General features: G+C 44.3%; 1 protein-coding gene across 3 annotated transcripts in view; it reads left to right on the plus strand.

Annotated features, from left to right (window-relative positions):
* Positions 1-4,891, plus strand: part of TMEM45B (transmembrane protein 45B) — a 31,253-nt gene extending 26,362 nt beyond the window's left edge. For all 3 annotated transcript variants that reach the window (XM_040431949.1, XM_040431964.1, XM_040431958.1), the window contains exon 6: positions 4,340-4,891. In XM_040431949.1, coding sequence (XP_040287883.1) covers positions 4,340-4,457 — 118 coding nt within the window. In that variant the 3' untranslated portion in view covers positions 4,458-4,891. The remainder of the gene's footprint in view (positions 1-4,339) is intronic.
* The last annotated feature ends 16,857 nt before the right edge of the window (positions 4,892-21,748 follow it).

A 21,748-nucleotide genomic window follows, 5' to 3' on the forward strand; every position in this document is an offset into this window, starting at 1 on the left:
CCTTTTCCTACTCTGTCTGTACTTGCAGCGTACTCAAGTTGTGTGTAATAGAGTTTCTGGGTGTAGTAGTGCAATGACACTAACCTGAGACGGCTGACTCTCTGCATAGGCAGGTGATGGTAGGAAAATGTTCGTGACGCCAGTGCCAATTAAACGGTGGCACGCCGTTTGCGGATAGCAGGAATAAATGAGGAACACCGTGAGGTTAAAGCAGAACTCCAACTTTAGTAGGTTTCATAGAGACAATAATGGAATCGCAGTTCCTTGGCATACAGTCGATTTTTCAATACGGTTGATGCAGGCAATACAGATTGAGCAAGGTGATTACAGAGTGTTAAACACAGGACTTGCAGTACAGGAGCTTGCACTCTATCTCTGACTGATCCTGGAATATAGCAAATCTTCTCCAAGGCCCAATAACCTAGCTCTGGCTTTATATCCTTGGTTTTAGCTTTATAGAGTACCTCCTCTGTTCTCTTGAGTACCTCTTGCTCCCTTTGATCTTTGCCTCTGTCTCGCTCTCAGCTTCCTCAGGCTCTTTAACTTCAGTATTCCTGTTTCTGCATAAGGGAATTCAGGAGGGGAACCTTCTCCTGAAGGCAGGCTTCAGGCCTGGACTGGTTTCTGACATTGTCTAATCTCCAACTGTAGACTACAGACACTAGACTCTGTCTCTCCTTCACTTCCCTGACTGGGCCTTATATAATCTAGGGCTCTCTAGCTCCCTCTAGTGACTAGAAGCTGAAATGACACCCCTAGCAGGCCTGTATATGCAAGTTTCACAGCAATAGGGAAATACATAGCATTACATTACATGACATTTTATAATACTGACATATACCAACTTCCCCATAAATAAGGGGGGACGACAGCACACCAAGTGACACTTTTGTAGTGACGGGCATTACAGTCCCCGTACACTACATACTATCTGTATATTTTTTCATAGTGTAATAATGTTGAGGGGGCCCTGACAAAATCTTTTAGTCCTCCTCCTCCTCCTGGATGGGCCCCTTCTAGGTCAGGGCTCCAAAGCAGCCGCTTCCAGTTGCGTCGCTACAGGGGGGCAAGGGGGGGCAATCCCCCCCCCCCCCCCCCCAGGTCATTCCTTGCCCTTCTTCCCCAAGAATCGAATGAGTCTACAGGTTAAAAGAAGCTAAAGATCCGACTTATTCGATTCTTTGAGTTAAAAGAACCGTGAGTCACTCGAACAGTTTACACTGAGGCTGATGCTTTTGTTGCAGCAGTTATAAGGTTAAGGGGCAGTCAGCAGAGATAAGATAAGTGGCAGGACACAGAGTTTAGATTACAGGTTGAATTAACCCTTTAGGATCAAATTAGCTTCTCAAGGAGATATATATGTTAAAGGCATCCCTTCTTCTGAAACTTCTGTCTCATTCAGTAGCTATATAACTAAGGGTGGGTTCACACTAGTTATTTTCCTGTGTGATGTCTGTGCGGACTGTGGACTATTTTATTATCAGCCAGTGTTACTGTTATCAGCTTAGCACATACAGTTTTCCCTGTGCATTCACTTCACTTGGTTGTACTGTCAGACTGTCACTGTGGGTGACAATGTATTCTGTACTGAGTCCTGTCACCTTCCCTTCCTCACTCAGTCAGAGCTCAGACCAAGTGCCAAGAGCCGACTCAGCGAGTCGAAGCATCCGCGCATGCGCACCACCTAAGCTCTTCGGGTTCACTTGCGTCTCAGCTCAGCAGAGTCAGCGAGTAAACCAAAGATTCGATTAATGAATCGGTTCATGAGAAGGATCCGAACTTCCCATCTCTAGCCCGCACTACTCAGTGAGTGATTCACAAATCACTACACAGACATGACAGATGGGGGTGGGGGCGGCGTTCGGACCCAGCGGAGGCAGAGCGTGCAGGGCGGGCGCAGGCTGGGAGTGTGGCAGCCGCAGAGTTGACATCACCACGTAAAGCTGCGTGCCTGCCCGCACCCTGCGAACGCTTGCTTCTGTTCTGCAGCTCTGCTACTGAGTCTGCTAGTGTCAGTGAGTTTGTCTGTGCCCAGCCCAGGCCCCAGCTTCGGACAGGAGAGGTCCAGAGGAGGACTGTGTGTGGCAACTTCCCAAGAACTCTGCCTGGCCCTGCCCTGGCCGGCCCCTAGGCAAGCTAAGAAGAAAACAAAGTAAGAATAAAAAGTTTTTTTAAAAGTATGTACCCCCACTACCTCGCCTCATGGCCTGCCTGCTTGCGCCCAGCCCCTCCTCAACCCTGATACCCCTATAACTTAGGAGTATCAGGGAACATTATACAGGGGTAATATAACTAAGGACCCCTGTATAATGTCCCCTGATAGCACTGAGTCCTCCTCAGTTATATTACCCTTGTATAATGTACACTGATACCCCTTAGTTATAATATTACCCATAATGTCCCCTGATACCCCTTAGTTATAATATTACCCATAATGTCCCCTGATACCCCTCAGTTATATAACTGAGGGTAATCAGGGTACATTATACATGGGGTAATATAACCAAGGGGTATCAGGGTACATTATACAGGGGGTAATATAACTTACATTACCACCGTATAATGCCTGATAGGCCTCCTGAGTAACTTATATTACCCTTGTATAATTATGTACCCGGATACCCCTTAGTTATGATTCCAGCGGGGTCTTATAACTAAGGGGTATCAGGGTACATTATTATACAGGGGTAATATAACTCAGGAGGCCTATCAGGCATTATACGGTGGTAATATAGCTTACATTACCCGTGTATAATGTCCTACGATAGCCCTCCTCAGTTATATTACCCTTGTATAATGTACCCTGATACCCCTCAGTTATATTATCCCTGTGTAATGTACCCTGATATCCCTTAGTTATATAATATAACTAAGGGGTATCAGGGTGCATTATACAGGGCCCAGGGTAACATAACTAAGGAGTTCTATCCTATCAGGGACGTAATACAGGGGTAATGTAAGCTATATTACCCCTTTATAATGTCTGATAGCCCTCCTCAGTTATATTACACCCAATGTACCCTGATACCCCTTAATTATATTACCCCGGCGCCAGGGGCGTAGCTGCAGGGGAAGCGGCTGCTACAGTATTTTTCAGTAGTATGATTAGCTGGTGAAAATTATTAGTGCCCTCCCATTTTTGACTGTGTATCTTCTGTGCCCCCCCTATATATTGATCCTAGAGTCGCCACTGGCCGTTTCCCCTGCAGCTACGCCCCTGGTGCCGGGGTAATATAATTAAGGGGTATCAGGGTACATTGGGTGTAATATAACTGAGGAGGGCTATCAGACATTATAAAGGGGTAATATAGCTTACATTACCCCTGTATTACGTCCCTGATAGGATAGCACTCCTCAGTTATGTTACCCCTGTATAATGCACCCTGATATATTATAGGGGTAATATAACTGAGGGGTATCAGGGTACATTATACAAGGGTAATATAACTGAGGAGGGCTATCATGGGACATTATACAGGGATAATGTAAGCTATATTACCACCGTATAATGCCTGATAGGCCTCCTGAGGGCATCCGGGTAACTAAGGGGTATCCGGGTACATAATTATAACCCCCTGTATAATGTACCCTGATTACCCTCAGTTATATAACTGAGGGGTATCAGGGGACATTATGGGTAATATTATAACTAAGGGGTATCAGGGTACATTATACAAGGGTAATATAACTGAGGAGGACACAGTGCTATCAGGGGACATTATACAGGGGTCCTCAGTTATATTACCCCTGTATAATGTACCCTGATACCACTAAGTTATAGGGGTATAACTGGGCGCAAGCAGGCAGGCCATGAGGCGAGGTAGTGGGGGTACATACTTTTTATTCTTACTTTTCTTAGCTTGCCTAGGGGCCGGCCAGGGCAGGGCCAGGCAGAGTTCTTCGGAGAGTGCCTCGCCCTTTGGTGCTGTCACACACAGTCCTCCTATCCTGTCCAAAGCTGGGGCCTGGGCACAGACAGGCTCACTAGCAGTAGCAGAGCTGCAGAAGCAAGCGTTCGCGCGGGCGGGCAGGCACGCAGCTTTACGTGGTGATGTCAACTCTGCGGCTGCCACACTCTCAGCCTGCGCCCGCCCTGCACGCTCTGCCTCCGCTGGGTCCGAACGCCCCCCCCCCCCTCATCTGTCATGTGGATGTTGTCTGTTGTTGTGAATCAGTAGTGCGGGCGCAGCAGCGAATCAGCGGGGTGGGCGGGGGCAAGGAATGACCTGTGCCACCCTGTAGCCACTGCTGATATGTGATAAGTTTCAGTATTGGGCCACCCTGCAGCCATTACCAAACATCTGTGATTCCACTAATGGAAGCTCCACTTGTATTTCAGGTGTTTGAAAAGAAATAAGGGTCTGGCTGGAGATGTGACCATCGGTATTAGAAAATTAAACTCCAATAACCAGGGCGAGATGCAGACTGCTCTGCTCGCTGCCTCCGATGAGGAGTAAGTATTAGAAAGGAAATGAATGAGGACAAAGGATGATGGCAGCCATTTGGACCCTGGACTAAGCCTCTGCAATACATGGTGAAGCCTAGAAGACTATCTCTTCACTGTTCTTCATGTCACTTGGGTAGTGTTCACGTCATGGAGACCTCTACTCTGGAATGAAGGATTCATTACACACAATCTCTGGGTGTGGATACTTCTAGAGTTGAACTCTGAACCAGGACTGTCCTGACACGCTATCTCCATATTACACCCCAGGACAGAGTTCATTGTGGAGTGACATAGCTTGTAATTTATTGAACAGACTCTGTATGCTCTCCATCTGTGTAACTTCTACATTCAGGGAATGGAAATGTGGTAATTTCTGTGGATATTTTATAACTTTTGAAGATAAAATAAATTGCACTGGTGTCAAGCTGTGTCTAATGTCTAGCACATGCCATCTGAACTATGTACCAAAAACTCTTGGAAACAAAGGTGACAAGCTGTTCATTACCCATCAGACTCCAAACATCAGATCCACCCGATTACTTTAATAATTATACAGTCTAGAGATCAGATTGTGTGTATATATATATATTTCATTATAGTCTTAGACAATCCCTAAAGGATATATACAATTTGAATTCATTTCATTGTTCCAATGCCTCTTAAAGTAAACCTGTCACCTTAAAATGCAGTGCAATCTGCAGGCAGCATTTTATAGAGCAGGAGGAACTGAGCAGATTGATATACCGAATAATTTCCCACAAAACTATATAACTTTTATAGGCGTCGCTACAGGGGGGAAATTGTCCTCCTCCCCTAGGTTATTCCTTGCCCCCGCCCCGCTGATTTATGGCATTAAACTGTCACCATGTCTGGGCTGAGACCCCGGCTGTTACACACAGCCAGGGATCTCAGCTAACCGGACCGGGACCAATGAGGGCGGTTCCAGGCCAGCGATCGCGCTGATTGGCCAGTCTGTACTATATAGTGTACTGTCGTGTATTATATAGGCATCAGACCCACTGGATCTTCAAGAAACAAGTGAGCCTGGGTAAAAAAAAATAAAAAAAAGTAAAAATAAAAAAATATTATTTCTTCTTATAGCCGCACATTTATCACTGATTAATAATACACTACACATGTTTGATATCACCGCGTTCGCAACTACCTGATCTCTGAAAGGGTCATGTTACTTTCCCCGCACGGTGAACGCCATAAAAAAATAAAAATATGATGAAATTGAAATTTTGCCCAACTTACTTCCCAAAAAAGATAATAAAAGTGATCAAATTTTTTTTGCATGTATGCCAAAATGGTACCAATCAAACCGTCACCTCATCCCGCAAAAAATTTGCCCCTACATGAGACAATCGCCCAAAAAATAAAAAAAAATATGGCTCTCAGACTATGGAGACACTAAAACATGTTTTTTTTTAAAATGCTATTATTGTGGTAAAATAAATTAAAAAAAATAGACATATTAGGTATCGCCGCATCTGTAAGAACCTGCTCTATAAAAATATCACATGACTTAATCCCTCAGGTGAACACCATAAAAACAATAAAATAAAAACTGTGCCAAAAAAGCCATTTTTTGTCACCTTACATCACAAAAAGTGTAATATCAAGCAATCAAAAAGTTATATGCACCCTAAAATAGTACCAATCAAGCCGTCCTCTCATACCAAAAAATTGTATTCGGTTAGTACAATAAAAAGGTATCCCTGCATACCGCAATACTCTCATGTTTTGTAATCTTATTTATATATACTTATTTCATTTTTTTTCAGTAGTATGATTAAGTGGTGACAATTATTAATGCCCCCCCCCATTTTTGACTCTGGTATCTTATGTCAACCCCCCCCCCCACCTATATATTGTTCCTAGAGTCGCCACTGCTTTTAGTTCATTAATTTACATCTCTGCTCACTCTGGGTTTTGAAGTCCAGGAGGCGGTCCTATCAGTGACTGACAACCTTCCATCTATGACTGTGTATACACAGATAGCTGTCAATCACTGATAGGACCACCTCCTTGACTTTAAAGCCCAGAATGAGCACAGATTAAAACTAAAAAAATATAAGTTTTATGGACTCTTTTTTAACAGAGCTATGCATATATCCAGCTGCTCAGCTCCTCCTGCTCTATTACAGGCTGCCTTCAGCTCAGACAGCATGTTCAATGTGACAGGCTCCCTTTAACTTCTTCCCACACTGAATCATATATGTATGGCACAGTAGGCGGGTAGTGACCCGTAATATAATGCATCACAGGTAGCCATTGGATAGGCATGGCAGCAGGGGACCTAATGAAGGTCACCAGGTCTTCCACATGTTGTATATCTATTGCTAGAAACAGGGTCAAATTGGATGGCTGTCATTTGTATTGCAGTGTATTATAAAATAATAAAATCTTTAAACATATTTTAACCCTCGGTACGCATTTTGGGCCTTAGTGACCAAGCAATTTTTTTTTTCATTTTTCCAAGAGCTATAATTTTTTTTCTCCTGGACGTCCTACGGCAGCACAGTCACGAATGGGTTAAAGCCCCCTAGGTACAACTAGACAGAGACAGGTTAATAAGCAGTAATGATCAATCAATTAACCAATCACCGTGGCCCCTATACAGCTGAGCAGGAGGAAGGAGCCAGTTTATTTTATTTTTCACTAGGTCATGATGGAGGTAAGGTCTTACAACATTGTGCCTTACAAACACTTCTCCAGCACTCTCAAAGCCTTTCCGTGCTTTATGTCTCTATGCCATCACGTGCCGAGGTAGGGCAGCATGGGCACGGTCCATCACGGGTGCCAGCTGTCAGAAGGTTGCCGGATGCAAAGATCGTTTCTATTAATACTGATGGAAGGGCTCATTGCTATAGTGTCGGGGAGCTGGTGGTCCTTTCACTTACTCATCGATCAGTTCCCCATGCTCCTTCCCTCCTTCAGGCTGTCTGCTCCCTGCTTCAGCATTAAGCCCTGTAGTGCAGGCACAGATCGTGCTCCCGCACTGTGTAGGAGGAGCCCGGGAGTATGCCTGTGCACTGCTTCCACACAGTGCTGCAGCATGATCTGTGCCTCCAGTGGAGTGCTGGAGGTGATATGATCAGGAACAGGACAGGGTGAGTTCTTACATTACTACACGGGAGGGGCCACAGAAAGGACATAACTACAGTGAAGGGGCACAATGGGGGCATAACTAATGTGAGGGGAGGCATAGTGAGGGCACAACTACTGTAAAGGGACACAGACAGCATAACTACTGAGGGGGCATAATATGTGCATGACTACTGTGAATGGGGAAGAATGTGGGCATAACTACTGTGAAGGGGAACAATGTGGGCATAACTACTGTGAAGGGGAACAATGTGGGCATAACTACTGTGAAGGGGCACAGTGTGGGCATAACTACTGTAAAGGGGTTCAATCAGGGAATAATTACCGTGAGTGGGTGCACAATGAATTGATTACTGTGAGAGGGGCACAATGAATTGATAACTACTGTGAGAGGGGCACAATGTGGGCATAACTACTGTGAGATGGGCACATTGTGGGCATAACTACTGTGAAGAGACACAGAGGGCATAACTACTGTGAGGGAGCACAATAAGGGATAATTACTCTAAAGGGGGTGAAGTGTGGGCAATACTACTATGAAGAAGGCACAGAGAGGGCATAACTACTGTGATGGGGTACAATGAGGACATAACTACTGTGAAGGGGGCACAATATGGGGAAAACTACTGTGAGGGGGGCACAATGAATTGATTACTGTGGGAGGGGCACAATGAATTGATAACTACTGTGAGAGCGGCACAATGTGGGCATAACTACTGTGAGATGGGCACATTGTGGTCATAACTACTGTGAAGAGACAGAGGGCATAACTACTGTGAGGGAGCACAATAAGGGATAATTACTCTAAAGGGGGTACAGGGAGGGCATAACTACTGTGAGGGAGCACAATGAGAGAATAAATACTATGAAGTGGCACAGAGGGCATAACTACTGTGAGAAGGGTACAATGAGGGCATAACTACTGTGAAGGAGGCTCAATGAAAGGATACCTACTGTGAGGGGGCAAAGTGTGGGCATAACTTCTCTGAAGGGGCCACAGAGAGGGCATAAATACTGTAATGGGGGCACAATGAGGGCATAACCACTGTGAGGGGGCACAGAAAGGGCATAACTACTGTGAGAGGGCACAAAGGGCATAATTACTCTAAAGGGGGCACTGTGTAGGCATAACTACCGTGAGGGGGCACAATGTGGGCATAACTACTGTGATGGCATAGTGTGGGCATAACTATTCTAAAGGAGCCACAGGGAGGGCATAACTACTGTGAGGGGGGAAACAATGAATGGATAACTTCTGTGAGGGGGCACAATGTGGGTATAAATACTATGAAGGGGACACAATGAAGGGAAAACTACTCCGAAGGGGCCACAGAGAGGGCATAACTACTGTAAAGGGGGCACAATGAGGGCATAACTACTGTGAAGGGGCACAAAGAGGGCATAAATACTCTAAAGCAGGCACAGTGTAGGCATAACTACCGTGAGGGGGCACAATGTGGGCATAACTACTGTGATGTGGTACAATGAGGCATAACTACTGTGAAGGGGGTACAATGAAAAGAAAACTACTGTGAAGGGGGCACAATTAATTGATAACTACTGTAAGAGGGGCACAATGTGGGCATAACTACTGTGAAGAGTGCACAATAATTACTGTGAAAAGGTGAACAATGTAGGCATAAGTACTGTGAGGGGGCTCAATTTGGGCAGAAATACTGTGAGAGGGGCACAATGTAGGCATAACTACTGTGGGGGCTCAGTGTGGGCATAACTACTGTGGTGGGGCGCAATGAGGGTATAACTACTGTGAGAGGGTGAAGTGTGGGCATAACTACTATGAAGGAGACACAGAGAGAGCATAACTACTGTGATGGGGTACAACGAGGGCATAACTACTGTGAAGGGGGTACAATGAAAGGAAAACTACTGTGAGGGGGGCACAATGAATTGATAACTACTGTGAGAAGGGCACAATGTGGGCACAACTACTGTGAAGGTGCACAGTGTGGGCATAACAATTGTGAGGGGACACTGTATGGGTATAACTACTGTGAAGGGGTGCAGTGTGGGAATAACTACTCTAAATGGGGCACAGAGAGGGCACAACTACTGTTAGGGAGCACAATTAGGGCATAACTAATGTGAGGGGCACAATTACTCTAAAGGAGGCACAATAAGGGCATAACTACTGTGAGGGGGGCACAATGATAACTAATGTGAAGGGGCACAAAGAGGGCATAATTACTGTGAGGGGAGCACAATGAGACCATAACTACTGTGAGGGGGGCACAATGAGGACATAGCTATTGTAAAGGGGCACAGAGAGGGCATAACTTCTCTGAAATAGCACAGAGAGGGCATACCTACTGTGAGGGAGCACAATTAGGGCATAACTAATGTGAGGGGCACAATTACTCTAAAGCAGGCACAATAAGGGCATAACTACTGTGAGGGGGGCACAATGATAACTAATGTGAAGGGGCACAAAGAGGGCATAATTACTGTGAGGGGGGCACAATGAGACCATAACTACTGTGAGGGGGGCACAATGAGGACATAGCTATTGTAAAGGGGCACAGAGAGTGCATAACTACTGTGATGGGGGCATGATAAGGGCATAACTACTCTGAGGGGGCTCAGTGTGAGCATAACCACTGTGAGGGGGAGCAAATCATGTCAGTGCATTTATCAATATGCTGCTGGTATTTGTGATGGTAACATGGCTTCCATTTAACTATGATTATGCATTTCACCCAGCAAGTAGCCCCTGGCTGGCCTTCCCCAATGGGAATGATGGGGAAACCTTCTCAAGGAGATACAGTGACCCTTCACTTCCTGCTCTGGCTGAACAAGGTGGTAGGTTTTGGAAGCCTTGCAGTCCCCCGGCCCAACTTGCCCTCAGTTTCTTCGCCTCTGGACAGTGGAAAAGTGCAGAGTATCCGGATGCCAGGTCAGTTCACTCTTCAAAACTGCATTTACTCTGAATGAGCCTGAATAACTCAGTCAGTAGAGCATCTGACTCAGTTCAGACGATCAAAGATTCAGGTCCCTGTTGAGTTCACTCATGCTCTAGGTCAGGGATCAGCAACCTTCGGCACTGCAGCTGTTGTGAAACTACAGTTCCCAGCATGCTCCATTCATTTCTATGAGAGTTCTTAGAAGAGCATAGCAAGTATGGATGCTGGGAGTTGTAGTTTCACAACAGCTGGAGTGTCGGAGGTTGCCTACCCCTGCTCTAGGTGCTGATGGTGATTTCACTTTTTTGTTCAGTATGTTGCATACAGCTAGCAATACCACCTTCTCCTTGCCCTAGATAAGTACGGCAGACATTGTGAGTAGGGATGAGCGAATCGACTTCGGATGCTTCATGCAAAGTTGATTTGCACAAAACTTCGTTGTAATACTGTAAGGAGCTGGAGCTCCATACAGTATTAGAATGTATTGGCTCCAATGAGCCGAAGTTATATTCGGTACCGAGTTATATTCGAGTTCGGTTTCAAGGTTTTTTACAGAAATAATTCACAAAGTTTTTACACAAAGTCTAGCGAGACTTCGCAAAGTAATAACTTCGGCTCATCGGAGCCAATACATTCTAATACTGTATGGAGCTCCCGCTCCTTACATTATTACAACAACGTTTTATGTGAATCGACATCGCATGAAGCATCCGAAGTCGATTCGCTCATCCCTAATTGTGAGTACTTTTATTACAGCTGTGTTCCCTCTGCTGGTCACTCCGCTGAATGTTTCCTGGCACACTAGGGCTGCTGTTTTCTGGGAGATGTCTCTGTTCTGGCTATGTTGTGGTCACCTCCAGAGTTCTCATACCTTTCTTCCCAATGCAATCAAGAATCCAGTTTTTCAGCTCCTCTAGGGATCGTTGAAAGCGGCAGCATTAGGGCTCGTTCTCACGACCATATGGCTATTTCAGTGTTTTGTGGGCCGTTTTTAATAGATCCGTTTTTCACTGTTTTGTTTCAGTAGTGTTTCCGGTTCCGTTCCGTTTTTCCATATAGCATATACAGTATACTGTAATCACATAGAAAAAATTGGGCTGGGCATAAAATTTTCTATAGATGGTTCCACAAAAACGGAATGGATACGGAAGTTATAAGGAGTACATTCCGTATGTGTTTCGTGTTTTTTTTGCAGACCCATTGACTTGAATGAAGCCACGGAACGTGATTTGCGGGCAATAATAGGACATGTTCTATCTTTGAACGGAAAAACGGAAAGTAAATGCATACGGAGTACATTCCATTTTTTTTTGAGGAACCATTGAAATGAACACAAAAAACGGCCTGTATGTGGAATGCAAAAAACGTTCGTGCGAACGAGCCCTTAGAAAAAGTGCCATCTTCAGAAGCCAATTTAAAATGTGGACTATTCGATGTGTTTTGGACGGAAACATTTTTGTGACCACAATACATCTCTACCTGCACACTCCCATGTTGCCAAGCCACCGGAAATCCCAATTCACTTATTTGCACTTCTGCGTTTATTCTACTCCCAAGGTGTTGCTAAGAGTACAGTGTTTGATAGGCTCCCTAAGGATGCAAGGTGTTGCTGACACCCTATACTTAGATGATTGGTATAATCCAAACATTATTTCCTGATGGATCTGCACACAACCATGCAGGTGTTACAAGCTAATGGCTCCCGAATCAATTACAAGAAGTCACAGTGAGTCAGAAACTTAAATACCTGGGGCCAGATTTATCATTAGCTCAGGTCAGAATAATGGAGTGAAAAAGTCCCAAAAAAGTCCCAAACGCTAAAACTGCGCACAAATTTGCGACTTTTTTCTGCTCTGCACTATGCTCGCCAGTTTTCTGAAAGTGGGCGTGTTTTCTTATGTAAATGAATCTCTAGACAGATTTACTATTGGGACTATTTAAAAAAGTCGCAAAAAAGTCGCAAAAAAGTCCCAATTTCACTCCAGTGAGGACCATGCTTATCTTATGAGACTTTTTAATAGAACATGCGACTTTTTCATAAAAACGTGCGACTTTTTCGTAAAGATGTGCGACTTTTTGTAAAGCTGCTTACTGAAGGATAAACTGCTACCATCAAACCACATTTATTACAGTCTTAAAGGGCCGATCATAAATCTGACTTGGCTAAAACTGACTTTAGCCATATGTTAAAGTGGAGTGAGCTGTCAGAGGAATGATAAATCTGGCCCCTGGTTTCATCAGAAACTCTCTTCAGCTAATGATAAAGCTGTCTTCAGAGAGAAGACATGCAATCCTGAAATTGGCGACTCTAGGAACAATATATAGGGGGGCACATAAGATACCACAGTCAAAAATGGTGGGGCACTAATAATTGTAACCACTTAATCATACTACTGAAAAAAACTAAATAAGTATATATAAATAAGAGAATATTGCGGTATGCAGGGATACCTTTTTATTGTACTAACCTAATACATTTTTTTGGGTATGAGATGATGGTTTGATTGGTACTATTTTAGGGTGCATATGACTTTTTGATCGCTTGGTATTACACATTTTGTGATGTAAGGTGACAAAAAATGGCTTTTAGCACATTTTTTTTTTTTTATGGTGATATTTTTATAGAGCAGGTTCTTTCGGACGTGGCGATACCTAATATGTCTACTTTTTATTTATTTGACTTTAGCACAATAATAGCAGTTTTGAAGAAAAAAAAAAATCATATTTTAGTATATCCATTGTCTGAGATTGATAGCTTTTTTTTCTTTTGACCGATTGTCTTAGGTAGGGTCTCATTCTTTGCAGGATGAGATGGAGGTTTGATTGGTACTATTTTGGGGGGCATATGCCTTTTTGATCGCTTGGTATTACACTTTTTGTGATGTAAGGTGACAAAAAATGGCTTTTTTGGCAGTTTTTATTTTAATTTTTTACGGTGCTCACCTGAGGGGATAGAACATGTGATATTTTTATAGAGCAGGTACTTACGGATGCGGCAATACCTAATATGTCTACTTTTTTTTATTTATTTTACTTTAACACAATAAAAGCATTTTAGAAAAAATAAAAACATGTTTTAGTGTCTCCATAGTCTGAGAGCCATTTTTTATTTTATTTTTTGGGCGAGTGTCTCATTTTTTTGTGGGATGAGGTAACGGTTTGATTAGTACCATTTTGGCGTACATACGACTTTTTTATCACTTTTATTACCTTTTTTGGGAAGTGAGGTGGGCAAAATTTCAATTTCATTATAGTTTTTACTTTTTTTTAAATAAATTTTTATGGCGTTCACCGTGCGGGGAAAGTAACATGACCCTTTCAGAGATCTGGTCATTAAGTACGCGGTGATATCAAACATGTGTAGTGTATTTTATGTTAAAAAAATTTAATCGGTGATAAATGTGCGGCTATAAGAAGAAAACAAAAATTATTTTTACCTTTTTTCCACTTTTTTTTTTACCCAGACCCACTTGATTCTTGAAGATCCAGTGGGTCTGATGACTATATAGTGTACTGTAGTGTATTGTGACTTTACACTTAGCCTGATCAGGCTGCTGCTTTTAGCAGAAGCCTGATCCGGCTTAGCTATACCATGTCAAGCCGGAAGCCTGGGAAGGCGTCCGGTTGCCATGGTAACCATCAGATGCTGCCACAACAGAGCAGCGGCTGATAAAGGAAGGGAGCCCCTTCCCTCCATGATCCCATCAAGTATCGGGTGGCTGCAATGGCACAGCAGCACCCGATGGGAGAGGGAGGGAGCTCCCTCCCTGTTAACCCCTTCCATACAGCATGGAAGGGGTTAAACGGCTGACATCTGTGCCAACACCGATGTTTGTCGTTTCAAGCAGAGTGTCAGCTGTATCCTGACACTCTGCGAAACTGCTCGGCCATCCTGAAAATGGGGGAAGTGTGGGGGGAATCGCGCGCAGTGGTTCACTGGCCCAGGACCACCCTCATTGGTCCCGGGCCGGTTTGCTTATATCCCTGGCTGTGTGTAACAGCCGGGGTCTCAGCACAGACATGGTGACAGTTTAATGCCATGAATCAGCTGGGGGGGGGGGGGGTGCGGGGGGCAAGGAATAACCTAGGCAGGGGCAATTGCCCCCCTGTAGTGATACCTATGAATCCTGAAGGGGGCAAGTCAACCTGAATGATCCAGGGCTGTCAGACTGGCCTTAGCTTACTTCCAACCTTAGGTTACTTTCACACTAGCGTTTTGGCTTTCCTTTTGTGAGATCCGTTCAGGGGTCTCAAAAGTGGTCCAAAACGGATCAGTTTTGCCCGAATGCCTTCTGAATGGGAAAATATCCGCTCAGAATGCATCAGTTTGCCTCCGTTCAGTCACCATTCCACTCTGGAGGAGGACACCAAAATGCTGCCTGCAGCGTTTTGCTGTCTGCCTGATGAAGCGGACAGCAGTACAATAGAAAACGGATCCGTCCCCCATTAAATTTCAATGGTGTTCAAGATGGATCCGTCATGGTTATAGAAGACATAATACAACCGGATCCGTTCATGACGAATGCATGCGGTTGTATTATTGTAACTGAAGCGTTTTTGTAGATCCATGATGGAGAAGCAAAAAACGCTAGTGTGAAAGTAGCCTTTACCCTTGCAACCACCAAATGGTTGTTCGGTCAAGCTAATTTACCAAATGATTCATTTCAATAAACAGCCTGCAAGGAGCTTTATCCAGAGGAGTGGAGCCTCAACTCTACAATCTTCTTTTGAATAGTGAAGAAGTAAAGAGAAGGCCAAACAAAACAAAAAAAAAACAAAAAAAACAGCTCTGGATGCTTAGAGCGACAGAGAGGAAGAACTAAAATATCCAAATTTGCTCTCTGTATGGCTCTCACCATGTTCTAGCATCAGATGATTTATCAGCTGGAAGGAGAAACTGGTATATGTATATTCCAATAGCTTCTACTGTTGACAAGAGTCTGGAAAAGATGAGAAGCAGACAGAAGTCATAGCCATTCTCCCATGAGGGACTCATTTGGTCACTCTCAAAAAACAGTTACTGGAGTCTGCTAGGCATTTTGGACTTTCTCTTCCAAAAGACGCTCCTTCATCTTCATCCATACAAGCAAGGCCGGAGGTGTGGGGATGGGCAAACTGGGCAATTGCCCAGGGCCCCCTACTCAGTGGCGGATCCAGAGCCTGGTCTCGGGAGGGGCACTTCCAGATTATTTTCTGTCTGCCGCCACAAGACTACACAGTGTAGAGGTATACTGTATATTGTGTGGCACAGTGGATGCTATATGTGTATAACAAACATACACTCACCTAAAGAATTATTAGGAACACCTGTTCTATTTCTCATTAATGCAATTATCTAGTCAACCAATCACATGGCAGTTGCTTCAATGCATTTAGGGGTGTGGTCCTGGTCAAGACAATCTCCTGAACTCCAAACTGAATGTCAGAATGGGAAAGAAAGGTGATTTAAGCAATTTTGAGCGTGGCATGGTTGTTGGTGCCAGACGGGCCAGTCTGAGTATTTCACAATCTGCTCAGTTACTGGGATTTTCACACACAACCATTTCTAGGGTTTACAAAGAATGGTGTGAAAAGGGAAAAACATTCAGTATGCGGCAGTCCTGTGGGCAAAAATGCCTTGTGGATGCTAGAGGTCAGAGGAGAATGGGCCAACTGATTCAAGCTGATAGAAGAGCAACGTTGACTGAAATAACCACTCGTTACAACCGAGGTATGCAGCAAAGCATTTGTGAAGCCACAACACGCACAACCTTGAGGCGGATGGGCTACAACAGCAGAAGACCTCACCGGGTACCACTCATCTCCACTACAAATAGGAAAAAGAGGCTACAATTTGCACGAGCTCACCAAAATTGGACTGTTGAAGACTGGAAAAATGTTGCCTGGTCTGATGAGTCTCGATTTCTGTTGAGACATTCAAATGGTAGAGTCCGAATTTGGCGTAAACAGAATGAGAACATGTATCCATCCTCTGATGGCTACTTCCAGCAGGATAATGCACCATGTCACAAAGCTCGAATCATTTCAAATTGGTTTCTTGAACATGACAATGAGTTCATTGTACTAAAATGGCCCCCACAGTCACCAGATCTCAACCCAATAGAGCATATTTGGGATGTGGTGGAACGGGAGCTTCGTGCCCTGGATGTGCATCCCTCAAATCTCCATCAACTGCAAGATGCTATCCTATCAATATGGGCCAACATTTCTAAAGAATGCTATCAGCACCTTGTTGAATCAATGCCACATAGAATTAAGGCAGTTCTGAAGGCAAAAGGGGGTCCAACACCGTATTAGTATGGTGTTCCTATTAATTCTTTAGGTGAGTGTATTTCACATGAAAACTTACAATTACTTGGCTTGGCCCTGGGGGATCTCGGACGCCACTTCAACACTTTGGCCGGGGGCTCGGCGGAGCTGATGTTGTGTTTTATCCTAATGAGAAACATTTCATAATAAAGATTTGGAGAAGGGGCAGAGGGATTGCAGAGCAGGGAGAGGCTGGTGCTGCTACTAGGGAGCTCATACCATGGGGGAGTAATAAAGCCCACCTTAATGCCCCCCCCCCAGTGGTAATAATTCTCCATATAATAGACAGTGCAAAAAATACCCCCTTGTAATGCCCCCAGTTGAGCTAATTATTTCAGAAGACTTAAAGGTGGGAAGACAATGTAATAGAGCAGCACGAAATGCCAGCAGAATGCTTGGATGTATAGGGAGAGGTATAAGCAGTAGAAAGAGTGAAGTGCTTATGCCGCTGTACAGAACACTGGTGAGACCTCACTTGGAGTATTGTGCGCAGTACTGGAGGCCATATCTCCAGAAGGATATAGATACTCTAGAGAGAGTTCAGAGAAGAGCTACTAAACTAGTACATGGATTGCAGGATAAAACTTACCAGGAAAGGTTAAAGGACCTTAATATGTATAGCTTGGAAGAAAGAAGAGACAGAGGGGATATGATAGAAACTTTTAAATACATAAAGGGAATCAACTCGGTAAAGGAAGAGAGCATATTTAAAAGAAGAAAAACTACCACAAGAGGACACAGTTTTAAATTAGAGGGGCAAAGGTTTAAAAGTAATATAAGGAAGTATTACTTTACTGAGAGAGTAGTGGATGCATGGAATAGCCTTCCTGCAGAAGTGGTAGCTGCAAATACAGTGAAGGGGTTTAAGCATGCATGGGATAGGCATAAGGCCATCCTTCATATAAGATAGGGCCGGGGGCTATCCATAGTATTCAGTATATTGGGCAGACTAGATGGGCCAAATGGTTCTTATCTGCCGACACATTCTATGTTTCTATGTTTCCCCATAGTGCCCCCATAATGTGCCAGTAAAAAATACCCCTAAATAGTGCCCCCAGTAAATGCCCCCATAGTGCTCCTCTCCCCCTTCCTCCTAGTGCCCCCCATGATGTACCAGTATAAAATGCATCATATATAGTGCCCCAGGAGACGCCCTCAGTGTCCCTCATAATTTGTTTTCATCATCTGTATTTTTATTAGTTTGTATATGCATAGAAGAAACCCACTGAGGTAAAAGCAATTACAAGTCAATCCCCATACGGGGTAAGGGTACAACAATGGGTGACCTATTACAAAGCAATAAACAAAGTAAGACCAGTATTACAGCATACCAGTGCATAAGTACAGTTTAACATTATACTGAATAGAATACTCATTATGTAACAGAGAACAAGTGATTTGGGTGCTAGAGGAGTATTGGGAAGAGCGAGAAAGGGAGTTGGGGAGGGGGGGGGGGCAGGGAGACAGATGAGTACCTCGAGAACCTGTTCAAAACAGACGCTATCAGGTAGTAAAGTTGGTGCGTGTTGATGTACAGGGTGGACCATTTATATGGATACTCCTTAATTAAATGGGAATGGTTGGTGATATTAACTTCCTGTTTGTGGCACATTAGTATATGTGAGGGGGGGAAACTTTTCAAGATGGGTGGTGAACATGGCGGCCATTTTGAAGTCGGCCATTTTGAATCCAACTTTTGTTTTTTCAATAGGAAAAGGGTCATGTGACACATCAAACTTATTGGGAATTTCACAAGAAAAACAATGGCGTGCTTGTTTTTTTCTAGTAAATAGGCCACAGCACTCTTTTCATAAAATGGCAAAGGTGGGTGCACGTCCGGGTTATGTTCTATAGCTCCACCTCAAGACTGCTGGTATCCAGGGTAACAGGGGAAGGGGCTACCACCTTTAACTCACCCTTGGCACCTTTACCCAACCTTGACCCATAACAAAAGACACGACAACTGTATCACTTTATTGCTGGATGGTGATCGGCCACAGCTTCTTTATTAAAGCGGCAAACCTTAATAAACCATAATATCGGAACGGTATGCCAAAGGCTGGACTCCCAGCGGGCAAGTTAAACCGTAATCATCAGAGCTGTCTGCCAACCGCTGGACTCCCAGCGGGCAGTTACTCCATCTGCTACCACCATATCTCCGCTGTACTCAAATGCCGCCAGCTGTGACTTCTTTTTTTTTTTTTTTTACTTTATTGATAAACTCGACCAAAATTCGCAGCTCTCCAAAGCCGTAATCATCAGAGCAATATCCAAAACCGCTGGACTCCCAGCAGGGTCTCTTAAAAAATAGAAAAACAAAACAGAATAACCAAGTATCCATAACTGAACAGAACCGTGCACTTCGACCCGCCTCCCAAGAATAACCGCAAAGGGAGGGAGGGAGGGCCAATCTGCTTCCACTTGCAAGAGGAAGTGACCATGACAGAGAGAAGGTATATGTGACCTTCAGGATTTCCTGCACCGCCCCCATCCTGTCTAAGGAGGTTCCCCAGTGATTAACCCTCAATGACCCTAATCTGCAACCTACTTAACCATTACTGAGACGGGGCCAGATTCCTAAATACCCCTAAGGGGAAAAGGGGGGAGGGGGAGGACCATCAGTCCCTAAGCACCCTCCCTATACAGTCAGGCGCTTTCCAGACTGCTGGTATCCAGGGTAACAGGGGAAGGGGCTACCACCTTTAACTCACCCTTGGCCCCTTTACCCAACCTTGACCCATAACAAAAGACACGACAACTGTATCACTTTATTGCTGGATGGTGATCGGCCACAGCTTCTTTATTAAAGCGGCAAACCTTAATAAACCATAATATCGGAACGGTATGCCAAAGGCTGGACTCCCAGCGGGCAAGTTAAACCGTAATCATCAGAGCTGTCTGCCAACCGCTGGACTCCCAGCGGGCAGTTACTCCATCTGCTACCACCATATCTCCGCTGTACTCAAATGCCGCCACGGAGGAGGCCCGTTCTCCCAACGGGGCTCCGACCACCACCCAACATAACCGAGTCTGTTTTAGCTCACGTACAGGCCAGAAAAGGAATTGTCCAAATTAACACCCAAAAGGAAGACACCATCAGGTCCCATTAAAAACCAAGGCCAATAAGGCCCGTGATGAGAGCATAGTCCAACCACTTTTCAAATCACTAGTCAGACCACACATGGAGTACTGTGTACAGCTCTGGGCTCAGAGAAGGGCAACTAAAGTAATGACTGGAATGGGGCAACTACAGTACCCTGGAAGATTGTCAAAATAAGGTTTATTCACTGTAGAAAAAAGACGACTAAGGCGAGATCTAATAACTGTGTATAAATATATCAGGGGTCAGTACAGAGATCACTCCCCTCATCTATTTATCCCCAGGACTGTGACAAGGGGAACATTCTCTGTGTCTGGAGGTAAGAATGTATTTTCACAACATAGAAGAGGATTATTTACGGTAAGAGCAGTGAGACTATGGGACACTCTGCCTGAGGAGGTGGGTGAGAAAGGGATAATCATATGTCAGGACACATGAGGTCCAGAGCTCTGGAATAGACAAAGGTGCATTACCACAGCGCGGGTCACCAGCATCACCGCGCCTCCGGCGGAACTCTATACCAACCACCTCTGGAAGGAGTTATGACCACCAGAATTCCAGGATCCCTGTCCAAAAGACTTCCACCTCTCGAAAAACCAAAGAGCGCCCACCAGCCTCTGTTCCTCTCTCCGCACCGCACAGAAGGTATACGAAAGCCAGCCATCGAACCGCTAAACGCCCCAAATCTGAAAGAAAAAACAATTAGCCCGAGCCACAACACGCAAAAGAGGATCGCACAACTAGACACAGAATAGTTATATTTCATCCAAAAAGTATTTTCTTTTTTGTTATTATTATTATTATTATTATTTTTTTTTTAAAGACCAAGGTAAATTGTCAAACCATAGTGCACTTGGAAAGAGTAAACGGATGGCTCACTGTGAGTGATCACGCTAGGTGCTCTGGATGAAGAGAGCCACCCCTTGCTCTGGAGAAGGTAAGATACATGCATAAAATTAAAAAGCAACTAACAAAACAATATCCTTAATCGATGAATACTCGATTTTCCTGGAAACCTAGATGTTTCTCACAATTAAAGTCCCAGTGTAATAAGCCCATATCATATGGGTGAGTCCAGTGGAGATGATAAAAGCTGTGTCCAGTAGGAGTAATTAGAATTGTATCCTCAAAGCTCTACACTGTGTGCAGAATTATTAGGCAAATGAGTATTTTGACCACATCATCCTCTTTATGCATGTTGTCTTACTCTAAGCTGTATAGGCTCGAAAGCCTACTACCAATTAAGCATATTAGGTGATGTGCATCTCTGTAATGAGAAGGGGTGTGGTCTAATGACATCAACACCCTATATCAGGTGTGCATAATTATTAGGCAACTTACTTTCCTTTGGCAAAATGGGTCAAAAGAAGGACTTGACAGGCTCAGAAAAGTCAAAAATAGTGAGATATCTTGCAAAGGGATGCAGCACTCTTAAAATTGCAAAGCTTCTGAAGCGTGATCATCGAACAATCAAGCGTTTCATTCAAAATAGTCAACAGGGTCGCAAGAAGCGTGTGGAAAAACCAAGGCGCAAAATAACTGCCCATGAACTGAGAAAAGTCAAGCGTGCAGCTGCCAAGATGCCACTTGCCACCAGTTTGGCCATATTTCAGAGCTGCAACATCACTGGAGTGCCCAAAAGCACAAGGTGTGCAATACTCAGAGACATGGCCAAGGTAAGAAAGGCTGAAAGACGACCACCACTGAACAAGACACACAAGCTGAAACGTCAAGACTGGGCCAAGAAATATCTCAAGACTGATTTTTCTAAGGTTTTATGGACTGATGAAATGAGAGTGAGTCTTGATGGGCCAGATGGATGGGCCCGTGGCTGGATTGGTAAAGGGCAGAGAGCTCCAGTCC

Source organism: Bufo bufo, chromosome 1 (genome assembly GCF_905171765.1).
Source record: "Bufo bufo chromosome 1, aBufBuf1.1, whole genome shotgun sequence".
Classification (NCBI taxonomy): domain Eukaryota; kingdom Metazoa; phylum Chordata; class Amphibia; order Anura; family Bufonidae; genus Bufo; species Bufo bufo.